This window comes from Salmo salar, chromosome 02, assembly GCF_965601325.2.
Source record: "Salmo salar chromosome 02, fSalSal1, whole genome shotgun sequence".
Classification (NCBI taxonomy): Eukaryota; Metazoa; Chordata; class Actinopteri; order Salmoniformes; family Salmonidae; genus Salmo; species Salmo salar.
In genome coordinates, this window is record NC_138292.1 from 31,623,021 (window position 1) to 31,643,546 (window position 20,526).

Consider the following 20,526-nt stretch of genomic DNA (forward strand, 5'->3'; position numbering starts at 1 on the left):
CAAGGGTTTACGTTAGGAAATCAGAGTTTGTGTTTATATGATGTTACAATAATTGAATTCCAAATTTTTATAATATTCATAACTTAGTGCACTTGCATACCAAGTTTACACTACATGGGGGCCAGGATTATTTTGGCAAGTCAACAAAGTATAGACAAAAATAAACACAAATCACATTTAACTAAGAGCAGCTACAGTACAGGAAAAGGTTAAGTCACACGTCATTGACTGATGTAATATACAGGTGTGTGCATAAGTGAAAGCAGTAGAATTGGTTTGGCGAAATTGGCTTTCATTAATATCTTTAGGACGTAGCATGCCTCTAGATTGTTCATGTTTAACCTGGGGTGATAGTTTAGCCTTTAGGTTGAGAGAAAAATGGGAATCTTTCAACTTAGTCAGGTACTTGGTAAGAAAATGCATAGACAGCCAGATAGCAATGTAAGCTTTGGGGTAGTATTCAATCCGGTAGAGAAAAGTAGCTTCTAGAATCCCGAGCAGTGCTATAGAATTAGAAGGATTCTATTTCTATGGTATAGAACAAGTCCCTAACAACTACAACAACCCTATACTACAAAAGGATCAAACAGAGGTGTGACCAGCACAACAAAAATACACCATTCTAATGATAATATTACGATATGAAAGGATAGCTCCTGATTAAAATGTATATGGTCTACTCCAGTCTATAGAAGGTCCCTGTATACCTCACCGGACCATGTAACTTAATGGAAGTCCACTACAGTAGTGTCTGTAGCCTGGTCCCAGGTCTGTTTGTGTTTTTGCCTGTTCCATTGTCATTGTCAAGGGAAACATGTTTGACATGGCAATTCTATAAGGATTTGACAAGAAAGCAGAAACAGACTGGCACCCAGGCTAGTTTCTCCATTCCCCTCATCTACACACATACCTTCACCTCAAACAGCACATCCACCAGGCACCACGTGACTGACAGTACACCTGACCTAGATAAAGAGACTTCTGAGGTTAGTCTTCAGCAGGAAAACCCCAGTCTGCTCCCTCCCTTCCAATCACTTCACAGAAAATCTACACCTTTATACAGTAATAGCACAGTAGAAGCTCTGATCTAATCAGTCTAGGGTTTAGAAACACACTGGAACTAAGCCATAAATGGTGTAGATGACAATCTGTCTGTTGGATAAACAACACTATAGTAACAGAGAATCTGTAGTTCATTGTTTTTTGCTTTGGTAATTAGATTAGGTACCATCAGAGTCGGTACTCCCTTGATTGTGTCTATGCCAGTATTGTACCAACAGAGAGAAGAGGTTTAGTGACAACCCATCATATAGTTTGTGATCTCATCCCCCACAAATGGCAGAGTCATGGCAAAAAGCCCACAAATCTTAAAACACAGACTTACAAAAACCAGCATAATCTGCATGTAACTTGGCTTCTATTGTAATATGGCTTGTACTGATATGATTAGACTTTAAAACAAGGCACTGGCCATTCTATAGATATCAGTAGATAGACTGATCTAGGATCTACTGTCAGGGGAGCACATAGTGGAAAACTACTTTGTCCATAAAGTGGTAGACAGAGGTACTAGAATGCTGTAAGGCATGCAGAGAGCATGCAGAGGTCAACAAGATAGAACATCGTTATGTATAATAACATGACTACCATTATCTAAATTCTGATTGTGGACATTTCTTCCCAGTGAAAGTAAAAATCATTTCTTCTTCATTTGCAAAGCAATTGATAGCAACTAAGCAAGCTTTCGATGCTGAGAACCTTCTAGAACAACTGCAGATGTTGACAAAACAATCAGCTGACAAACCCAACAATGACATGGATGACCTCATACTGCCACACTATTATTATATGAACAATAAAAAGGCACTGAGAATGAAAAGATCATTTCCCAAACACAACCACATCCCAATGAAATAACATTCTATGAATTACAAAATACAACTATGTGACAGGCAGAAACAGTTGAACAGTTGATATGGACCCAAACCTGTAATAGAGGGAGACAGAAAGGCAGGCTTGAAGCAGTGATTAAAACACACTGAATAACGGACGGGGAAAAGAGTACAGAATGGTGGAGGCTGAGTTACTACCAGAACTACTAAGGCTGTGTCATGCAAGTCCAAAGTGCTTTTCTTTCCTTCATCCAAGCTGATCTAACAGAGTTATGAATGACCAGGAGACACAAACTGCCCCAGTAGGCCTACAACATACAGCTAGGAACCATCCTCTGTTTTCAGATCAGTGCCAACAAGGCCCAGGAAGCAAGAGGGGAGGCCGAATAAGAGTGTTGAGACATGCCCTAAGGAGACATGCATGCATGCAGACAGACAGACAGACAACTACACTAGGTAATAATAATTATAGGCACAAGGAGGCAGTCTGGAGTTCCTGGTCTGACAGTGCGACTGTCTCAGTCACTGGGCTCCATTCTCAGCCCATTCGGGTGGACAGGCCAACCTGTGGAAAGAAGGGGAGAGAATGTCAGTGTTTGTCGACAAATATGTTCACATACTGTATATGCACACACAAATACTATTTTCCTCTCGCTTCCACACACACAGAGACCTGTGAGATGTTGATTCCAGTGAGTTTCTCCACAGCAGCTGGTAGTCTGGTCATGATGTCCAGAACCTCTCCGGTCAGCTTGGCCGCGCCCACCTCACCCCCGCCGTTGGAAACCATGGTAACCTTCTGGGCCATGGAGAGGGGCCTGCTGATCTCCTCTGCTATCTAGAGGACAGGAGGAGTGATGGCAGCTTCAGGAAGAGAACAGCAGCAGACAGGACTGCAGTAACAGTACACATGTCTGTCTGTCATCTAATCAATCTGTCATCCATCTATCCTTATATACACTGAATCTGACCATTTATGCATCCATCCAATCTCTTCATCTCTACATCCATCCGCTTAAACTCTGCATCTACTGAACCGCTTTCCCATCAATCCTTCTCCCTATCCATGCACCCTCCCAGTCTCTAGTAGAACCAGTCCTATTCTCAGTGTGACTGACCAGTGGTAGTTTCTCCAGCAGCATGTCCACCATGGCTCCCTCCCCGTACTGTTTAAAGGCCTCAGCCTTCTTAGCCATCTGCTCTGCCTCGGCACGACCTTTAGCCTCCAGAGCAAACGCCTCAGCATCGCCCCTCATCTACACAGACAGGATAGAGACAGGGAGAGAGAACACATTAGTTCAAATAAACAAAGGTTGTTTGTTTGTGTGTGTATATATAAATATATGAAAGAATAAATAACACTCAGTTGCCAGTTTATTAGGTACACCCATCTCGTACCGGGGCGGGTCCAGAACAGCCTGAATTCTTCGGGGCATGGAAACGTTGCTCAATAATTGGTTTCAAGGGACCTACTAGTGTGCCAGGAAAACATTCCCCACACCATTACACCACCAGCCTGTACCATTAACACCAGGCTGGATGGAGCCATACTCGTGCTGCTTACTCGAAATCTTGACTGCCGGCATGACGCAACAGGAACCGGGATTCATTGGACCAGGTGATGTTTTTCCACTCCTCAATCGTCCAGTGTTGGTGATCATGCGCCCACTGGAGCTGATAGGAGTGGAACCCGGTGTTGTAGTCTGCTGCAGTGGCCCATCCGTGACAAGGACTGACGAGTTGTGCCTTTCGAGATGTCGTTCTGCGCCGCCATTTGTCTGTTTGTGGCTAAGAGCTGGCCCACCTCTTAGTACGATTCTTGATGTTCTCCTCCGACCTTTCTCATCAACAAGCTGTTTTCACCAACAGGACTGCCGCTGACTGGATGTTTTTTGTTTGTCGCATCATTCTCGATAAACCCTAGACACTCAGTAAACCCCAGCTGTTTCTGAGATACTGGAACCGGCGTGCCTGGCACCGACGATCACACCACGCTCAAAGTTGCTTAGGTCACTCGTTTTGCCCATTCTAACGTTCAATTGAACAGTAACTGAATGCCTGGCTGCCTGCTTTATATAGCAGGCCACGGCCACGTGACTCACTGTCTGTAGGAGCGATCCATTTTCATGAACAGGGTGGTGTACATAATAAACATCTGAACCACAAGACACAGGTGGGTGGTTGTTTTATGAAAAATATATCCAAATGGGAAATGGACTGTTTAATAAGGATGTGTATAATATATGAAACAGGAAGAGAGAGAACCTATCCTAAAGTAAGGTTGTATTAAGGGAAGTGAGCGATGTCTACAAAGAAGGAGACAGGGAATTTAGAGTAGAGACGGGAAGAGGAACAGAGAACACCAACCTTAATATGGAGAGAGGGGAGGCAGGGGGAGAGAAAGAGAGCAAGTGGATGAATGAGAGGGTGGAAGGGACAGGCTGAGGGGGGAGAAGCTAAGACAGGAGGCATATCAGACAGCTATTGTACTGGGGGTGAAGAGACTGATAACAGGAGTGACAGGAGAGTGGAGGGGAGTGATAGAGAAGAGATAGAGGAGAGGAGGGAAGGAGGAGAGAGGAGGGAGGCGCTGCTGAACTCACTCTGATGGACTCTGCCTCTGCCTCGGCCTCCATGATGAGCTGTGCACTGTGAAAGAGACAGAGACAGTTTGAGTGGAGCTGAAGAAATGTTGGACCTTTAACAGGACTCACTGTCCAGGACAACTGACTAGTACGGAACAGAACATATCCACAGTTCTGACATACCCCCATCATTCCCCTTTTATGGTGACAATAAGGCCTTTATTTGCTGTTTACTTTAAAAGTATTGTAATTACACCAAAACGCTATCTCAAAGAAATAGCAATGGTGAACTTGATCAAATGTCCTGGGCGGCCTGTATCTGACCGTTTCTGAAAGACAGAAACAATTGCAAATGGTTGTGGACCTGTAAATAGATCGTTTGCAATAATTGTTTTGCATTCCCTTTTTCCCCCAAACATAAATATGCTGAATTCTGAAACATGGTGTACCTGGGAAAAAAATGACAACTACAGCAGGGTTACTTACAGCTGTAGCCTACACACTTCAATGTAAAACATCAACCACAGACCCATATCAACTGTCTGTTATAAACTGCGCTCCCTGTAGGATGTACAGGCTTAACTAGAGCAATTTAAAACAATTATAATAGCCTGTCTAATAGCGCCAATTAAATGAGAGATGTGCATGGTAATTTGTTGTATGGCTACTTCAGGAATATGAATATGGGCAGAAAATATGAGGAATTTATTCTGCAATGATCATTACATTTTACATTTTAGTCATTTAGCAGACGCTCTTATCCAGAGCGACTTACAAATTGGTGCATTCACCTATAATATCCAGTGGAACAACCACTTTACAATAGTGCATCTAAATCTTTTAAGGGGGGGGTTAGAAGGATTACTTTATCCTATCCCAGGTATTCCTTGAAGAGGTGGGGTTTCAGGTGTCTCCGGAAGGTGGTGATTGACTCCGCTGTACTGGCGTCGTGAGGGAGCTTGTTCCACCATTGGGGTGCCAGAGCAGCGAACAGTTTTGACTGGGCTGAGCGGGAACTGTGCTTCCTCAGAGGTAGGGAGGCGAGCAGGCCAGAGGTGGATGAACGGAGTGCCCTTGTTTGGGTGTAGGGCCTGATCAGAGCCTGAAGGTACGGAGGTGCCGTTCCCTTCACAGCTCCGTAGGCAAGCACCATGGTCTTGTAGCGGATGCGAGCTTCGACTGGAAGCCAGTGGAGAGAGCGGAGGAGCGGGGTGACGTGAGAGAACTTGGGAAGGTTGAACACCAGACGGGCTGCGGCGTTCTGGATGAGTTGTAGGGGTTTAATGGCACAGGCAGGGAGCCCAGCCAACAGCGAGTTGCAGTAATCCAGACGGGAGATGACAAGTGCCTGGATTAGGACCTGCGCCGCTTCCTGTGTGAGGCAGGGTCGTACTCTGCGAATGTTGTAGAGCATGAACCTACAGGATCGGGTCACCGCCTTGATGTTGGTGGAGAACGACAGGGTGTTGTCCAGGGTCACGCCAAGGCTCTTAGCACTCTGGGAGGAGGACACAAGGGAGTTGTCAACCGTGATGGCGAGATCATGGAACGGGCAGTCCTTCCCCGGGAGGAAGAGCAGCTCCGTCTTGCCGAGGTTCAGCTTGAGGTGGTGATCCGTCATGATTTTAGAACGCAAAAATAACGGCAAATGATTACATCTTGTTAATATATTTAGCTACTTGTTTTTAGTTATGAATAAGAGTGTCCTCATAAATTCTCCATTTGCACAAGGTTACTTTTGCCTTTTAGCAATGCAACACTAGAAACGTTGTAGAGTCTGCAGAAGGAGAAGTACATTCTCACCTTAAGTTTAGTTTTAATAACTGACAACTGTTGCATGCAGGTTTTGGGGCAAATTTTGTGCGTACGAAACGTTTCTAAATGAGGCCCTGGGGATTGTAACATACCGTTCAGCCTCAGCCAGTCTCTCCAGACGGTATCTCTCTGCCTCAGCAGGCTTCTTCACCTTGGCCTCCAGCTCCATCTCCTTGCGGGTGATCTCCTGCTCCTGCAGCATGATCTGCTGAGACCTCTCCACCACCTTCACCTGCATCGTCTCCTCCTCAATCCGCTGCTTCGTCTTCGCCACCTACATAACCCCAATAATACAACGGATTTAGAAAAAACACTGACACTTTACATCAAAAGTGATGGCAGTGGAGGGAATTTGAGGATCATGCACGTTTCTCAAGTTAGGATTCTGCCCTGTGTAAATAAACGTGAATATTTTCCGTTATTAGAACACGACACACTGCCTCGGCTGTGTTGCGCGTCTGAATGAGAGGATCATTGCACGGCCCAGAGTTTGGTGGTAGGATACCTGCAGCTGATAGGCCATCTCAGACTCTGCCTTCTTGGTGTTGACCTCGTAGTCGTAGGAGGCCTTCTTCAGCTCGTAGTCTCTCTGGGCTTTGGCCATCTCGATCTCATTCAGATACTGGGCCGACACCTTCTCCTGCATGGCCTGGGCCTCACGGATCACCGCGTCTCGTTTGTACTGAGCCTCTCCGATCCTGGCATCCTTCTGCACCTGAGCTGTCCTAGCTTTACCCAGGGAGGTGAGGTAGTCCTGACAGAGAGTGTTAGTATTATTAGTATAATAAACCTGGTAGTTTGGGTCCAGCATGCTGATTGGCTGAAACAGCATTTCAGCAGTGTGTATATCAGGCAATATACCACAAAAATACTTACTGTTCTATTTATGTTCATAACCAGTTTATAATAGCAATAAGGCACCTCGGGGGTTTGTGGTATATGGCCAATATACCACGGCTAAGGGCTGTGTCCAGGCAGTCCGCTTTGCATCGTGTCTAAGAACAACCCTTTGTCATGATATATTGGCCATATACCACACCCCTTTGGGACTTATTGCTATTATAAACTGGTTACGAACATAAACACAACAGTAAACAAGTATTTTTGTGCAGGAATTTGTCTTTCATTCTCGAACACTGACTTTTAAAAGACATTAATATTTTTACCAAATCTGTGCTAATATCTCAATTTCAGACTTTTTTCTGTAACAACAATCCTTGTGTGACCTTCATACTGTAAAGTCGCTGTATATTTGTCAGAGAGAACAAACCTGGTCGTCGTGAACGTCTTTGAGCGTGTAGCTGACCACGCCGATGCCCATGTTGACCAGGTCAGAGGAGGCCACCTTGAACACCTGCTCAGAAAACTTCTTACGGTCCTGGTAGATCTCCTACAGGGGAAGGATAATATAATAATTCCATTTAGCAGACACGTTTATACATTTTCGTATTGGTGGCCCCAACGGGGATCTAACCCATGACTAAAGGTTAGATATAAGAGCATCTTCAACTCACCAACATTACGACTTTCCCGAAGCGGATCCTCTGTTTTGCCAACCACCCAGAACAATGGATCAGATCCCAGCCGGCGAGCCAAAACAACGGCGCCGCAGAAGGGGCAGACGGAGTGGTCTTCTGGTCAGGCTCCGTAGACGGGCACATCGCGCACTGCTCCCGAGCATACTACTCGCCAATGTCCAGTCTCTTGACAACAAGGTAGACGAAATCCGAGCAAGGGTTGCCTTCCAGAGAGACATCAGAGACTGTAACGTTCTTTGTTTCACGGAAACATGGCTCACTCGAGACACGCTATCGGAGTCGGTACAGCCAGCTGGTTTCTTCACGCATCGCGCCGACAGAAACAAACATCTTTTCAAATGCCGACCGCATTATCTACTAAGAGAATTCTCTTCCATTATAATCACAGCCGCATATATACCCCCCAAGCAGACACATCGATGGCCCTGAACGAACTTCATTTGACTCCATGTAAACTGGAAACCACATATCCTGAGGCTGCATTTATTGTAGCTGGGGATTTTAACCTCTATGGGCTAGGCGGGACGAATTCGTCCCACCTACGTAACAGCCAGTCTAATCCAGTGGCGCGATTTTTGAATCGTTTGAAATACTATTACTTCAATTTCTCAAACATATGACTATTTTACAGCTATTTAAAGACAAGACTCTCGTTTATCTAACCACACTGTCCGATTTCAAAAAGGCTTTACAACGAAAGCAAAACATTAAATTATGTCAGGAGAGTGCCCAGCCAGAAATAATCAGACACCCATTTTTCAAGCTAGCATACAATGTCACATAAACCCAAAGCCACAGCTAAATGCAGCACTAACCTTTTATGATCTTCATCAGATGACACACCTAGGACATTATGTTATACAATACATGCATGTCTGTTCAATCAAGTTCATATTTATATCAAAAAACAGCTTTTTACATTAGCATGTGACGTTCAGAACTAGCATACCCCCCGCAAACTTCCGGTGAATTTACTAACAATTTTACTAAATTACTCACGATAAACGTTCACAAAAAGCATAACAATTATTTTAAGAATTATAGATACATTACTCCTCTATGCACTCGATATGTCCGATTTTAAAATAGCTTTTCGGATGAAGCACATTTTGCAATATTCTAAGTACATAGCCCAGCCATCAAGGGCTAGCTATTTAGACACCCAGCACGTTTAGCCTTCACCAATATCAGATTTACTATTATAAAAGTTTGATTACCTTTTGTTGTCTTCGTCAGAATGCACTCCCAGGACTTCTACTTCAATAACAAATGTAGGTTTGGTCCCAAATAATCCATCTTTATATCCAAATAGCGTAGTTTTGTTCGTGCGTTCTAGACACTATCAGAATGGTAATCCACGGTCGTGCGCATGGCGCAGAACGTGACAAAAAATGTCTAAATATTCCATTACCGTACTTCGAAGCATGTCAACCGCTGTTTAAAATCAATTTTTATGCAATTTATCTCGTAGAAAAGCGATAATATTCCGACCGGGAATCTGCAATAAGCTAAACAGCCTAATGAATATACTCCACGGGGGCTAATCGCGCACCCGTCTCATTCAATGGTCCTCTGATCGGCCACTTGGATAAGGTGATAATCTGTTTCAGCCTGAGGCTGCCTCATCATCCTTCAGGATTTTCCCGGCTTCTGAGAGCCTATTGGAGCCCTGGGAATTGTCACGTTACAGCTAAGATCCTTACTCTTCAATAAACAGATGCAAGACGCACGACTCCTTGTCAGACAGGCCACTTCCTGCATGAAACCTTGTCAGGTTTTTGCCTGCCATAGGAGTTCTGTTATACTCACAGACACCATTCAAACAGTTTTAGAAACTTTAGGGTGTTTTCTATCCAAACCTGAACAATAATATGCATATTCTAGCTTCTGAGTTGGTGTAGGAGGCAGTTAAAAATGGGCACATATTTTTTCCAAAATTCTCAATACTGCCCCCTAGCCCAAACAGGTTAACAAGGCTAATCTGAAAACAAGGCGCCCTAAATTCTATCAGCATATTGATTGCGCAACTAGGGCTGGCAAAACCCTACATCATTGTTATTCTAACTTCCGCGACGCTATAAGGCCCTCCCCCGCCCTCCCTTTGGAAAAGCTAACCACGACTCCATTTTGTTGCTTACAGCCTATAGACAAAAACTAAAACAGGAAGCTCCCGCGCTCAGGTCTGTTCAACGCTGGTCCGACCAATCGGATTCCACACTTCAAGATTGCTTCGATCACGTGGACTGGGATATGTTCCGCATTGCGGCGAACAACATTGATGAATACGCTGATTCGGTGAGCGAGTTTATTAGCAAGTGCATCGGCGATGTCGTACCCAGAGCAACTATTAAAACATTCCCAAACCAGAAACCGTGGATTGATGGCAGCATTCGCGCAAAACTGAAAGCGCGAACCACTGCTTTTAACCAGGGCAAGGTGACCGGAAACATGACCGAATACAAACAGTGTAGCTATTCCCTCCGCAAGGCAATCAAATAAGCTAAGCGTCAGTATAGAGACAAAGTGGAGTCGCAATTCAACGGCTCAGACACGAGAGGTATGTGGCAGGGTCTATACGGACAATCACGGACTATAAAAGGAAAACCAGTCCTGTCGCGGACCAGGATGTCTTGCTCCCAGACAGACTAAAACAACTACTTTGCTCGCTTTGAGGACAATACAGTGCCACTGACACGGCCTGCTACCAAAACCTGCGGGCTTAGCACTCACTTCCGTCATCATGAAGTGCTTTGAGAGACTAGTCAAGGACCATATCACCTCCACCGTGTGCAACTGGGTCCTGGACTTCCTGACGGGCTGCCCCCAGGTGGTGAGGGTAGGTAACAACATCTCCACCCCGCTGATCCTCAACACTAGGGCCCCACAAGCATGCGTTCTCAGCCCCCTCCTGTACTCCCTGTTCACCCACGACTGCGTGGCCATGCACGCCTCCAACTCAATCATCAAGTTTGCAGACGACACTACAGTGGCAGGCTTGAGTACCAACAACAACGAGACGGCCTACAGGGAGGAGGTGAGGGCCCTCGGAGTGTGGTGTCAGGAAAATAACCACACTCAACGTCAACAAAACAAAGGAGATGATCGTGGACTTCAGGAAACTGCAGAGGGAGCAGCCCCCTATCCACATCGACGGGACAATAGTGGAGAGGGCAGAAAGTTAAGTTCCTCGGCGTACACATCACAGACAAACTGAAATGTTCCAACCACACAGACAGCGTGGTGAAGAAGGCGCAGCAGCGCCTCTTCAACCTCAGGAGGCTGAAGAAATTCAGCTTGTCACCAAAAACACTCAAACTTTTACAGATGCACAATCGAGAGCATCCTGTCGGGCTGTATCACTGCCTGGTACGGCATCTGCTATGCCCATAACCGGAAGGCTCTCCAGAGGGTAGTGAGGTCTGCACAACGCATCACCGGGGGCAAACTACCTGCCCTCCAGGACACCTACACCACCCGATGTGACATCAAGGCCAAAAAGATCATCAAGGACAACAACCACCAGAGCCACTGCCTGTTCACCCCGCTATCATCCAGAAGGCGAGGTCAGCACAGGTGCATCATAGCAGGGACCGAGAGACTAAAAAACAGCTTCTATCTCAAGGCCATCAGACTGTTAAACAGCCATCACTAACATTGAGTGGCTGCTGCCAACATATTGACTCAACTCCAGCCACTTTAATAATGGAAAAATGTATGTAATAAATGTAACACTAGCCACTTTAAACAATGCCACTTCATATAATGTTTACATATCCTACATTACTCATCTCATATGTATATACTGTACTCTATACCATCTACTGCATCTTGCCTATGCCGCTCTATCATCACTCATTCATATATTTTTTTTATGTACATATTCTTATTCAGGTAATTGTTGTGAAATTGTTAGGTTAGATTACTCGTTGGATATTACTGCATTGTCGGAACTAGAAGCACAAGCATTTCGCTACACTCGCATTAACATCTGCTAACCATGTGTATGTGACAAATAAAATTTGATTTGAACCCTGGCGTTGCAAGCGCCATGCTCTACTAACTGAGCCACACAGGACAAGTGGGTTGTTTACATGCTGCTGTGCAGTTTGTTGCTAACGTTTCTTTGCTACCTGACAACTTTACGGTTTTTATTATTTTTCCCCCTCACGCAACTTTTTTTCATTCAACTTTTTCACCCTGGACGCTTTATCTGGACATGGTTCTACACGACCTCCACCAGCCGAAGCTAAGTAGTAACATTAAACCTTCTAATTGCAGTCGCTGTACTCATAATATACAGGAGATTGATCGCCTTATGGCGAGGATAGCCATGCTGCAAGCCCAGCGTCAGACGCAATCGTTAGGCAAGGGTAACTTCAGTGTAGGAAAGGATGAAACAGCGTCTGTGCCATCAGTATGTACAGATAGTAGTATAAATCTCCTCGCACAGTCCCCGCAGCCGGACAATTTTCTCATGGCTTCTGGAAGGAAATGCTGTAGGAATGCTCAACCAGTGTCGCTCATTCTGCCGACTGAAACTTTCGACCGGTTCTCCCCATTAAGCAACGAGTCAGTCCAAGTCTTCTCTGGTCTTCCCTCCACCCGTTACGGGGTCTGAGACGCCGAAGCCTCCTACCATTAGCTCTGACAAATTGAACACCCTAGTCATTGGCGACTCCATTACCCGCAGTATTAGACTTAAAAATAATCATCCAGCGATCATACACTGTTTACCAGGGGGCAGGGCTACTGATGTTAAGGCTAATCTGAAGATGGTGCTGGCTAAGGCTAAAACTGGCGAGTGTAGAGAGTATAGGGATATTGTTAGGATGAAACAGTCAGAGGTCACCAAGCAGTCTCTCACAACTCAATAGCTGGTTGAATACTGTTTTCTGCCCCTCCCAAAAGATAGAATGTGTAGATAATTGGCCCTCTTTCTGGGATTCACCCACAAACAGGACCAAGCCTGGCCTGCTGAGGAGTGACGGACTCCATCCTAGCTGGAGGGGTGCTCTCATCTTATCTACGAACATAGACAGGGCTCTAACTCCTCTAGCTCCACAATGAGATAGGGTGCAGGGCAGGCAGCAGGCTGTTTGCCACCCTGCCACTAGCACAGTCAGTGTAGTCAGCTCAGCTAACCCCATTGAGACCGTGTCTGTGCCTCGATCTAGGTTGGGCAAAACTAAACATGGCGGTGTTCGCCTTAGTAATCTCACTGGAATAAAGACCTCCTCCATTCCTCTCATTATTGAAGGAGATTGTGATATCTCACATCTCAAAATAGGACTACTTAATGTTAGATCCCTCACTTCCAAGGCAGTTATAGTTAATGAACTAATCACTGATCATAATCTTGATGTGATTGGCCTGACAAACATGGCTTGCTTATTAAGTCTAATGAATTTACTGTGTTAAATGAGACCTCTCCTCCTGGTTACACTAGTGACCATATCCCCCGCGCATCCCGCAAAAGGTGGAGGTGTTGCTGACATTTACGATAGCAAATTTCAATTTAAAAAAAATAAAATAAAAAAAATAAACTGCGTTTTCATCTTCTAGTCATGAAATCTATGCAGCTACTCAATCACTTTTTATAGCTACTGTTTACAGGCCTCCTGGGCCATATGCAGCGTTCCTCACTGAGTTCCCTGAATTCCTATCGGACCTTGTACTCATGGCAGATAACATTCACATTTTTGGTGACTTTAATATTCACATGGAAAAGTTCACAGACCCACTCCAAAAGGCTTTCGGAGCCATCATCGACTCAGTGGGTTTTGTCCAACATGTCTCCGGACTTACTCACTGCCACAGTCATACTCTGGACCTAGTTTTGTCCTGTGGAATAAATATTGTGAATCTTAATGTTTTTCCTCATAATGCTGGACTATCGGACCACCGATTTTTACATTTGCAACCACAACAAATAATCTGCTCAGACCCCAACCAAGGATCATCAAAAGCCGTGCTATAAATTCTCAGACAACCCAAAGATTCCTAGATTGCCCTTCCAGATTTCCTCCACCACAGACGTCAGAGTACAAAATCAGTTAACCACCTAAGTGGGGAACTAAATGTAACCTTGCGTAACACCCTAGATGCAGTCGCACCCATAAAGAACAAACATTTGTCATTAGAAACTAGCTCCCTGGTATACATAAAATATCAGAGCCCTGAAGCAAACTTCCAAAAAATTGGAACAGAAATGGTGCTACACCAAACTGGAAGTCTTCCGACTGGCTTGGAAAGACCGATACTGCACGGCGGTACTAAGAACCCACACTGCAGCTCAATCATCCTATTTTTCCAACTTCAATGAGGACAATAAGAACAATCCAACATTTATTTTTGATACTGCCACAAAGCTAACTAAAAAGCAGAATTCCCCAAGAGAGGATGGCTTTCACTTCAGGAGTGATAAATTCTTAGACAAAAAGATCATGATCATTAGAAAGCAAATTACAGACTCCTCTTTAAATCTGCGTATTTCTCCAAAGCTCAGTTGCCCTGAGTCTGCACAACACTGCCAGGACCTAGGGAGACACGCAAGTTTTTAATACTATATCTCGACACATTGATGAAAATAGTCTTGGCCTCTAAACCTTCAAGCTGCATACTGGACCCTATTCCAACTAAACTACTGAAAGAGCTGTTTTCTGTGCTTGGCCCTCCTATGTTGAACATAATAAATGGCTCCCTATCCACCGGATGTGTACCAAACTCACTAAAAGTGGCAGTAATAAAGCCTCTCTTCAAAAAGCCAAACCATGACCCAGAAAATATAAAAAATATTGGCCTATATCAAATCTTCAGTCTGGTTTTAGACCCCTTCATAGCACTGAGATTGCACTCATGGAGGTGGTAAATGACCTTTTAATGGCGTCAGACCAAGGCTCTGCATCTGTCCTCGTGCTCCTAGACCTTAGTGCTGCTTTTGATACCATCGATCACCACATTATTTTGGAGAGACTGGGAACCCAATTTTGTCTACACTGACAAGTTCTGGCCTGGTTTCGATCTTATCTGTCGGAAAGATATCAGTTTGTCTCTGTGGATGGTTTGTCTTCTGACAAATCAACTGTAAATTTCGGTGATCCTCAGGGTTCCGTTTTAGGACCACTATTGTTTTCACAATATATTTTACCTCTTGGTGATGTCAGTAGAAAACAATGTTAACTTTCACTGCTATGCGGACGATACACAGCTGTACATTTCGATGAAACATGGTGAAGCCCCAAAATTGCCCTCCCTGGAAGCCTGTGTTTCAGACATAAGGAAGTGGATGGCGGCAAATATTTTACTTTTAAACTCGGACAAAACAGAGATGCTAGTTCTAGGTCTCAAGAAACAAAGATCTGTTGGATCTGACAATTCATCTTGATGGTTGTACAGTCATCTCAAATAAAACTGAAGGACCTCGGCATTACTCTGGACCCTGATCTCTCTTTCGACAAACACGTCAAGAACATTTCAAGGACAGATTTTTTCTATCTTCGTAACATTGCAAAAATCTGAAACTTTCTGTCCGAAATTGTGGCAGAAAAATGTATCCATGCTTTGTCACTTCTAGATTAGACTACCGCAATGCTCTACTTTCCGGGTAAAGCACTAAATAAACTTCAGTTAGTGCTAAACACGGCTGCAAGAATCTTGACTAGAACCCAAAAAATGTGATCATATTACTCCAATGCCAGCCTCTCTACACTGGCTTCCTGTTAAGGCTAGGGCTGATTTCAAGGTTTTACTGCTAACCTACAAAGCATTACATAGGCTTGCTCCTAGCTATATTTCCGATTTGGTCCTGCCGTACATACCTACATGTACGCTACACGGTCACAAGACGCAGGCCTCCTTACCGTCCCTAGAATTTCTAAGCAAACAGCTGGAGGCAGGGTTTTCTCCTATAAAGCTCAATTTTTATGGAATGGTCTGACTCGATCTCAACATTTAAGTCTTTATTGAAGACTCATCTCTTCAGTAGGTCCTATGACTAAGTGTAGCCTGGCCCAGGGGTGTGAAGGTGAACAGAAAGGCACTGGAGCAACGAACCGCCCTTGCTTGGCCGGTTCCCCTCTCTCCACTGGATTCTCTAACCCTATTACGGGGGCTGAGTCACTGGCTTACTGGTGCTCTTCCATGCCGTCCCTAGGAGGGGTGCGTCACTTGAGTGGGTTGAGTCACTGATGTGATCTTCCTGTCCGGGTTGGCGCCCCCCTCAGGTTTGTGGAGATCTTTGTAGGCTATACTCAGCCTTGTCTCAGGGTAGTAGGTTGAAGATATCCCTCTAGTGGTGTGGGGGCTGTGCTTTGGCAAATTGGGTGGGGTTATATCCTGCCTGTTTGGCCCTGTCCAGGGGTATCGTCGGACAGGGCAACAGTGTCTCCCGACCCCTCCTGTCTCAGCCTCCAGTATTTATGCTGCAATTTTTTTTATTTGTTATTTTACTAGGTAAGTTGACTGAGAACACATTCTCATTTACAGCAACGACCTGGGGAATAGTTACAGGGGAGAGGGGGATGAATGAGCCAATTGTAAACTGGGGATTATTAGGTGACCGTGAATGGTTTGAGGGCCAGATTGAGAATTTAGCTAGCAATAGTTTATGTGTCAGGGGGGGCTCTCTCTCTCCCCCAGGACCAAGTTTCAGGACTACCTGGCCTGATGACTCCTTGCTTTCCCCAGTCCACCTGGTCAAGCTGCTGCTCCAGTTTCAACTATTCAACTGTTCTATGGAATCCTGACCTATTCACTGGACGTGCTACCTTGTCCCGGACCTGCTGTTTTGGACTCTCTACCGCACCTCGTCTCTAACTCTGAATGATCGGCTATGAAAAGCCAACTGACATTTACTCCTGAGGTGCTGACCTGTTGCACCCTCTACAACCACTGTGATTATTGTTATCTGACCCTGCAGGTCATCTATGAACATTTGACCATCTTGGCCACGTTCTGTTACAATCTCCACCTGGCACAGCCAAAAGAGGACTGGCCACCCCTCAGAGCCTGGGTCCTCGAGGTTTCTTCCTAGGTTCTGGCCTTTCTAGGGAGTTTTTCCTAGCCACCGTGCTTCTACATCTGCATTGCTTGCTGTTTGAGGTTTTAGGCTGAGTTTCTGTACAGCACTTTGTGACATCAGCTGATGTAAAAAGTGCTTTATAAATAAATTTGATTGAATTTGATTGATAAGGGTCGACCAGCCATAACGAGTGTACCCATGAGTGTTCCTGTCAAATTGGCCTGAGGGGCTTTGTCCCTTCTAGTACTTCTGTATCTACGTGAGGAGGGGGTGACACCAGTAGGACACAGAGGAGATCAGCCAGAGCTACACAGGAAGTAAATGACAGACCAAGAGAATGAAAGGAGACGTGGTACTATTACATATGTTATAATAACTACAATCCGTTATTGCTCTAAGTTGCCAGGCAGGTTTGCTAGCCTTTTGGTAAGTTATGAGAAAGGTCAACGATGAGAAAAACAAGCTATGGCTTGTAGGTTGAAGTCAGCGAGACATTCAGCAATTCAAAAGACCAAGGCACTCCTTTAGGAAGAGAAAAGGGCACCAGAGGCAACACATGCCCTTTATCAGGATATGGTGCGGTGTGTAGCCTACCTCAACAGTCAGATGGGCGATGATGGCCCTCTGGTGCCCCTCCAGTGTTTCCAGGGCGATGTTGGAGACCTCAGCCTCAGACTTCCCCATGAACATCTGACAGGCTGTGGCCAGCATCTCCTTGTTCTGACCCTGGATCTTCACCTGCCAGAGGTCAGGGGTTAGAGGTCAAAGGCCACATAGGACAGATGGGGATTCCATGTGAGGTCAAATGTACCTATCCAATCAGAATACATGGCTACTTTCACATGTACACGAAGTGTGTAGGGGCTGGGTGTTGACTTCTAAGTCCATACTTGGGCGATGCCAGTGACAGAGATGGGCACTCCATGACGGGTGTACACCTTATCACTCTTCACATTCAGAGTCAGGGTGTTCAGAGTGATCCTAACAGAGACAGAGAGAAGAGGGTAAGGGGTCCAAAGAGGGAAAGTACAGTGAGAATAGAGAAGGTGATAGTGAGAGGGATGGAGAAGAAAGCGAGTCAGAGAGAGAGAGTAACCACGGCTACAGGTGAAGGCTACAAATGACAGATAGATTGTGTTGCATTATAAGCTTAAAATAGTAGCCTGGTATTCATATAGGCTTACTCATTTAACCACTTATGTTTCAGTAACAGTAGAGAATACACAGGGACTGTGGGGCCTTTTTCTCTGTACATGAATAGAATCCCTGAATGAACAGATGGATAGATGAACAGATGGATAGATGAACAGATGGATAGATGAACAGATGGATAGATGAACAGATGGATAGATGAACAGATGGATAGATGAACAGATGAACAGATGGATAGATGAACAGATGGATAGATGAACAGATGGATAGATGAACAGATGGATAGATAACTGAAAGAAGAAGGGGAGGGAGTGACAGCCACCTCTGGATCTGTTGAATACAGGGGAGGACAAACACTCTTCCTCCAGCGATCATTAGAGGAGGGGAACGACCAAAGCCTGGAGGAGAAGTGAAGAAGAGAGAGGGCAATCAGACTTTGACAGAGAAAAGGAAAAGAAATTGCCTTAGTATATACTAAAAAGGAGTGGGTTATTTGAAAATATGAGAGATAAGTTTACATTAGGCTATACTCTCTGTCAACACAGTAGTGCCCACAATTAACATGTCATGTACACACTGAGTCTTTGACATATTAACTTTCCTACATATAGGACTACATTGCAGCACCACATTCCATACAATACAATGTAAGTGAGGAGCTAGCCTTTTGACAGCTGGTATTGTAAAATGTAAACAAAGTACTGTACTGTTTGAGCTGAACCCGATTAGAGATTCCTGTCCTGGTTTACTACACAACTGTGGCATCCGGGGCACGTTCAGCAGGACACAATGTTTTGAAACATTCAGATAGAAATATGTAATATAGAACAAACATGCCTCGCCGACATGTAGATCAAGGGATCACGTTGGCTCTATTAATGACTTCTCTATCAGCAAAGTTTGACAACTGAAAGTGGCCCAGAGAGTTGCTAAATGGTATCACATGACACTTGATGATAGGCTAAAGTGAGTCACATGGCCCTGCATTACATTTACTGTTACTTGTACTGTAAACAATCACATACAGTAAACAACAGACCTATTACAGTTTCAAGGAGAGTCAGAACAATATTAGGCCATGTATGGCAATGGAGGTAAGGTTGTGTAGATTACCCAAACTGTTTATTTTTAGGGTTCTGTATTGTGTCATAATATTATGTTAATAAATATTAACACATAAAACAAAACATCTTACCAGACACCACCATGGCTTCATTGGGTCCACATGTGTAGAACATCTTGATTTGGACCTAAGAGCTGTTTTGGTTAAGATTGTCAACATTAGACAGTCTCCACTTGGTTGGCCTAATCTTTCAACAATCCCTGGGGTAGTACTAGTCTTTTGCTGCTAGTTCCAATTCCAAATAGTTACTTTTGTGGTTAGTACTTGTGCTGAGAAAAAGTAAGGCAATCAACTTGTGAAAAAAATGACAGACAGTCTGGGTGTAGACCAGACTACAGTTTAGAGAGAACGTTATTTGGCAGAATGGGACAAAGCAAAGGCGTTTCATCTCATCTGGGATCTAAGCAGATTATATTAGCCATGTGGATCCTCCAACAGTGTTGTTCGTCAATCCGTGGTTTATGCCAGAAGGTACATTATAGTTACCGTCTGCCAAGATGTTACAGCTAGCTACATAGTTACCACAGATATAGTTTTTCTGCTGTCTCTGGTTACTATAGCTAGCTAGGTCAACAATGTGAACGATACAGCCGATAGCTAACGTCAGTGCTCTAGTCCATTCTGTCACCCATACTGACCCTCCCTATTCTGTCTCCCGGCATCACCCCTCATGACCCACAGCAAATATTAGATTTATCTCATCACAGCAAAGTCTGACCACATTGTCAAGTACGTAACTTGCTGCTCTATGCCCCCGCCTCAACCAAACTATCTAGTTTAAACTTGCTGGCTGAAAATCCAACGTTTACATTACGCTAGCTAGGTCCATAACAACCACAAACAAGAAACAAATACTTGTTATCTTGCCAACTGTAGCTTACCAATCGATTCACCCTAAAGATATGTTTCCCTAAATCGTCGTGTACACTCCAGATGTTTTCAATATACTCCGATTTACCTGATTTAACGACTGGCTCAAATAGTGGAATTGGAACAAACTGTTACTTAATGGAGAGCAAATGCAGACCACGCCTCCCGTAGGAGTAAAACAGAAATAACGTCCTCTGGTGGTCAGACTGCAGACGTTCAGTACCGACGGAAATGTCAGGGGCGCGGGGGGCAACATAGGGGGAGGGTTGTCTACCTTTTTGCTTAGAGGGTTGTGTTTTTTTTTATTGGGCACAGGGCAGGGTAGTGCATTTTTTCCATGGTTTATATTCGCTCTTTTGCATAATTTTTTCTATCCTAGCCACATTTCCTCATCTGCTTGCATGCACCTCCCCTATATCAAGGTGTTTGGTACTTTTACTACCACAGGTCAATGTAGTCTACCAGTCTGTCTAGCCTGTCCTCTATCCACCATTCATAGTGACAATACTGGAAAGTGGATCGTTTGTCAAGA

At 44.6% G+C, this 20,526-nt stretch overlaps 1 protein-coding gene across 2 annotated transcripts; it reads right to left on the reverse strand.

Moving 5' to 3' along the window:
- Positions 1-6: 6 nt before the first annotated feature.
- On the reverse strand, positions 7-20,150 carry flot1 (flotillin 1). Of its 2 annotated transcripts, none has more exons than XM_014159695.3 (12): positions 20,006-20,150; positions 19,197-19,258; positions 18,324-18,399; positions 17,740-17,830; positions 17,444-17,587; positions 7,563-7,682; positions 6,798-7,046; positions 6,385-6,566; positions 4,496-4,541; positions 3,011-3,148; positions 2,566-2,730; positions 7-2,457 (listed from the first exon to the last, which is right to left on the reverse strand). In XM_014159695.3, exons 2-12 carry the CDS (start codon positions 19,237-19,239, stop codon positions 2,431-2,433), a joined length of 1,281 nt encoding a protein of 426 aa, XP_014015170.1. In that variant the 5' UTR covers positions 19,240-19,258; positions 20,006-20,150; the 3' UTR covers positions 7-2,430.
- Positions 20,151-20,526: the final 376 nt, after the last annotated feature.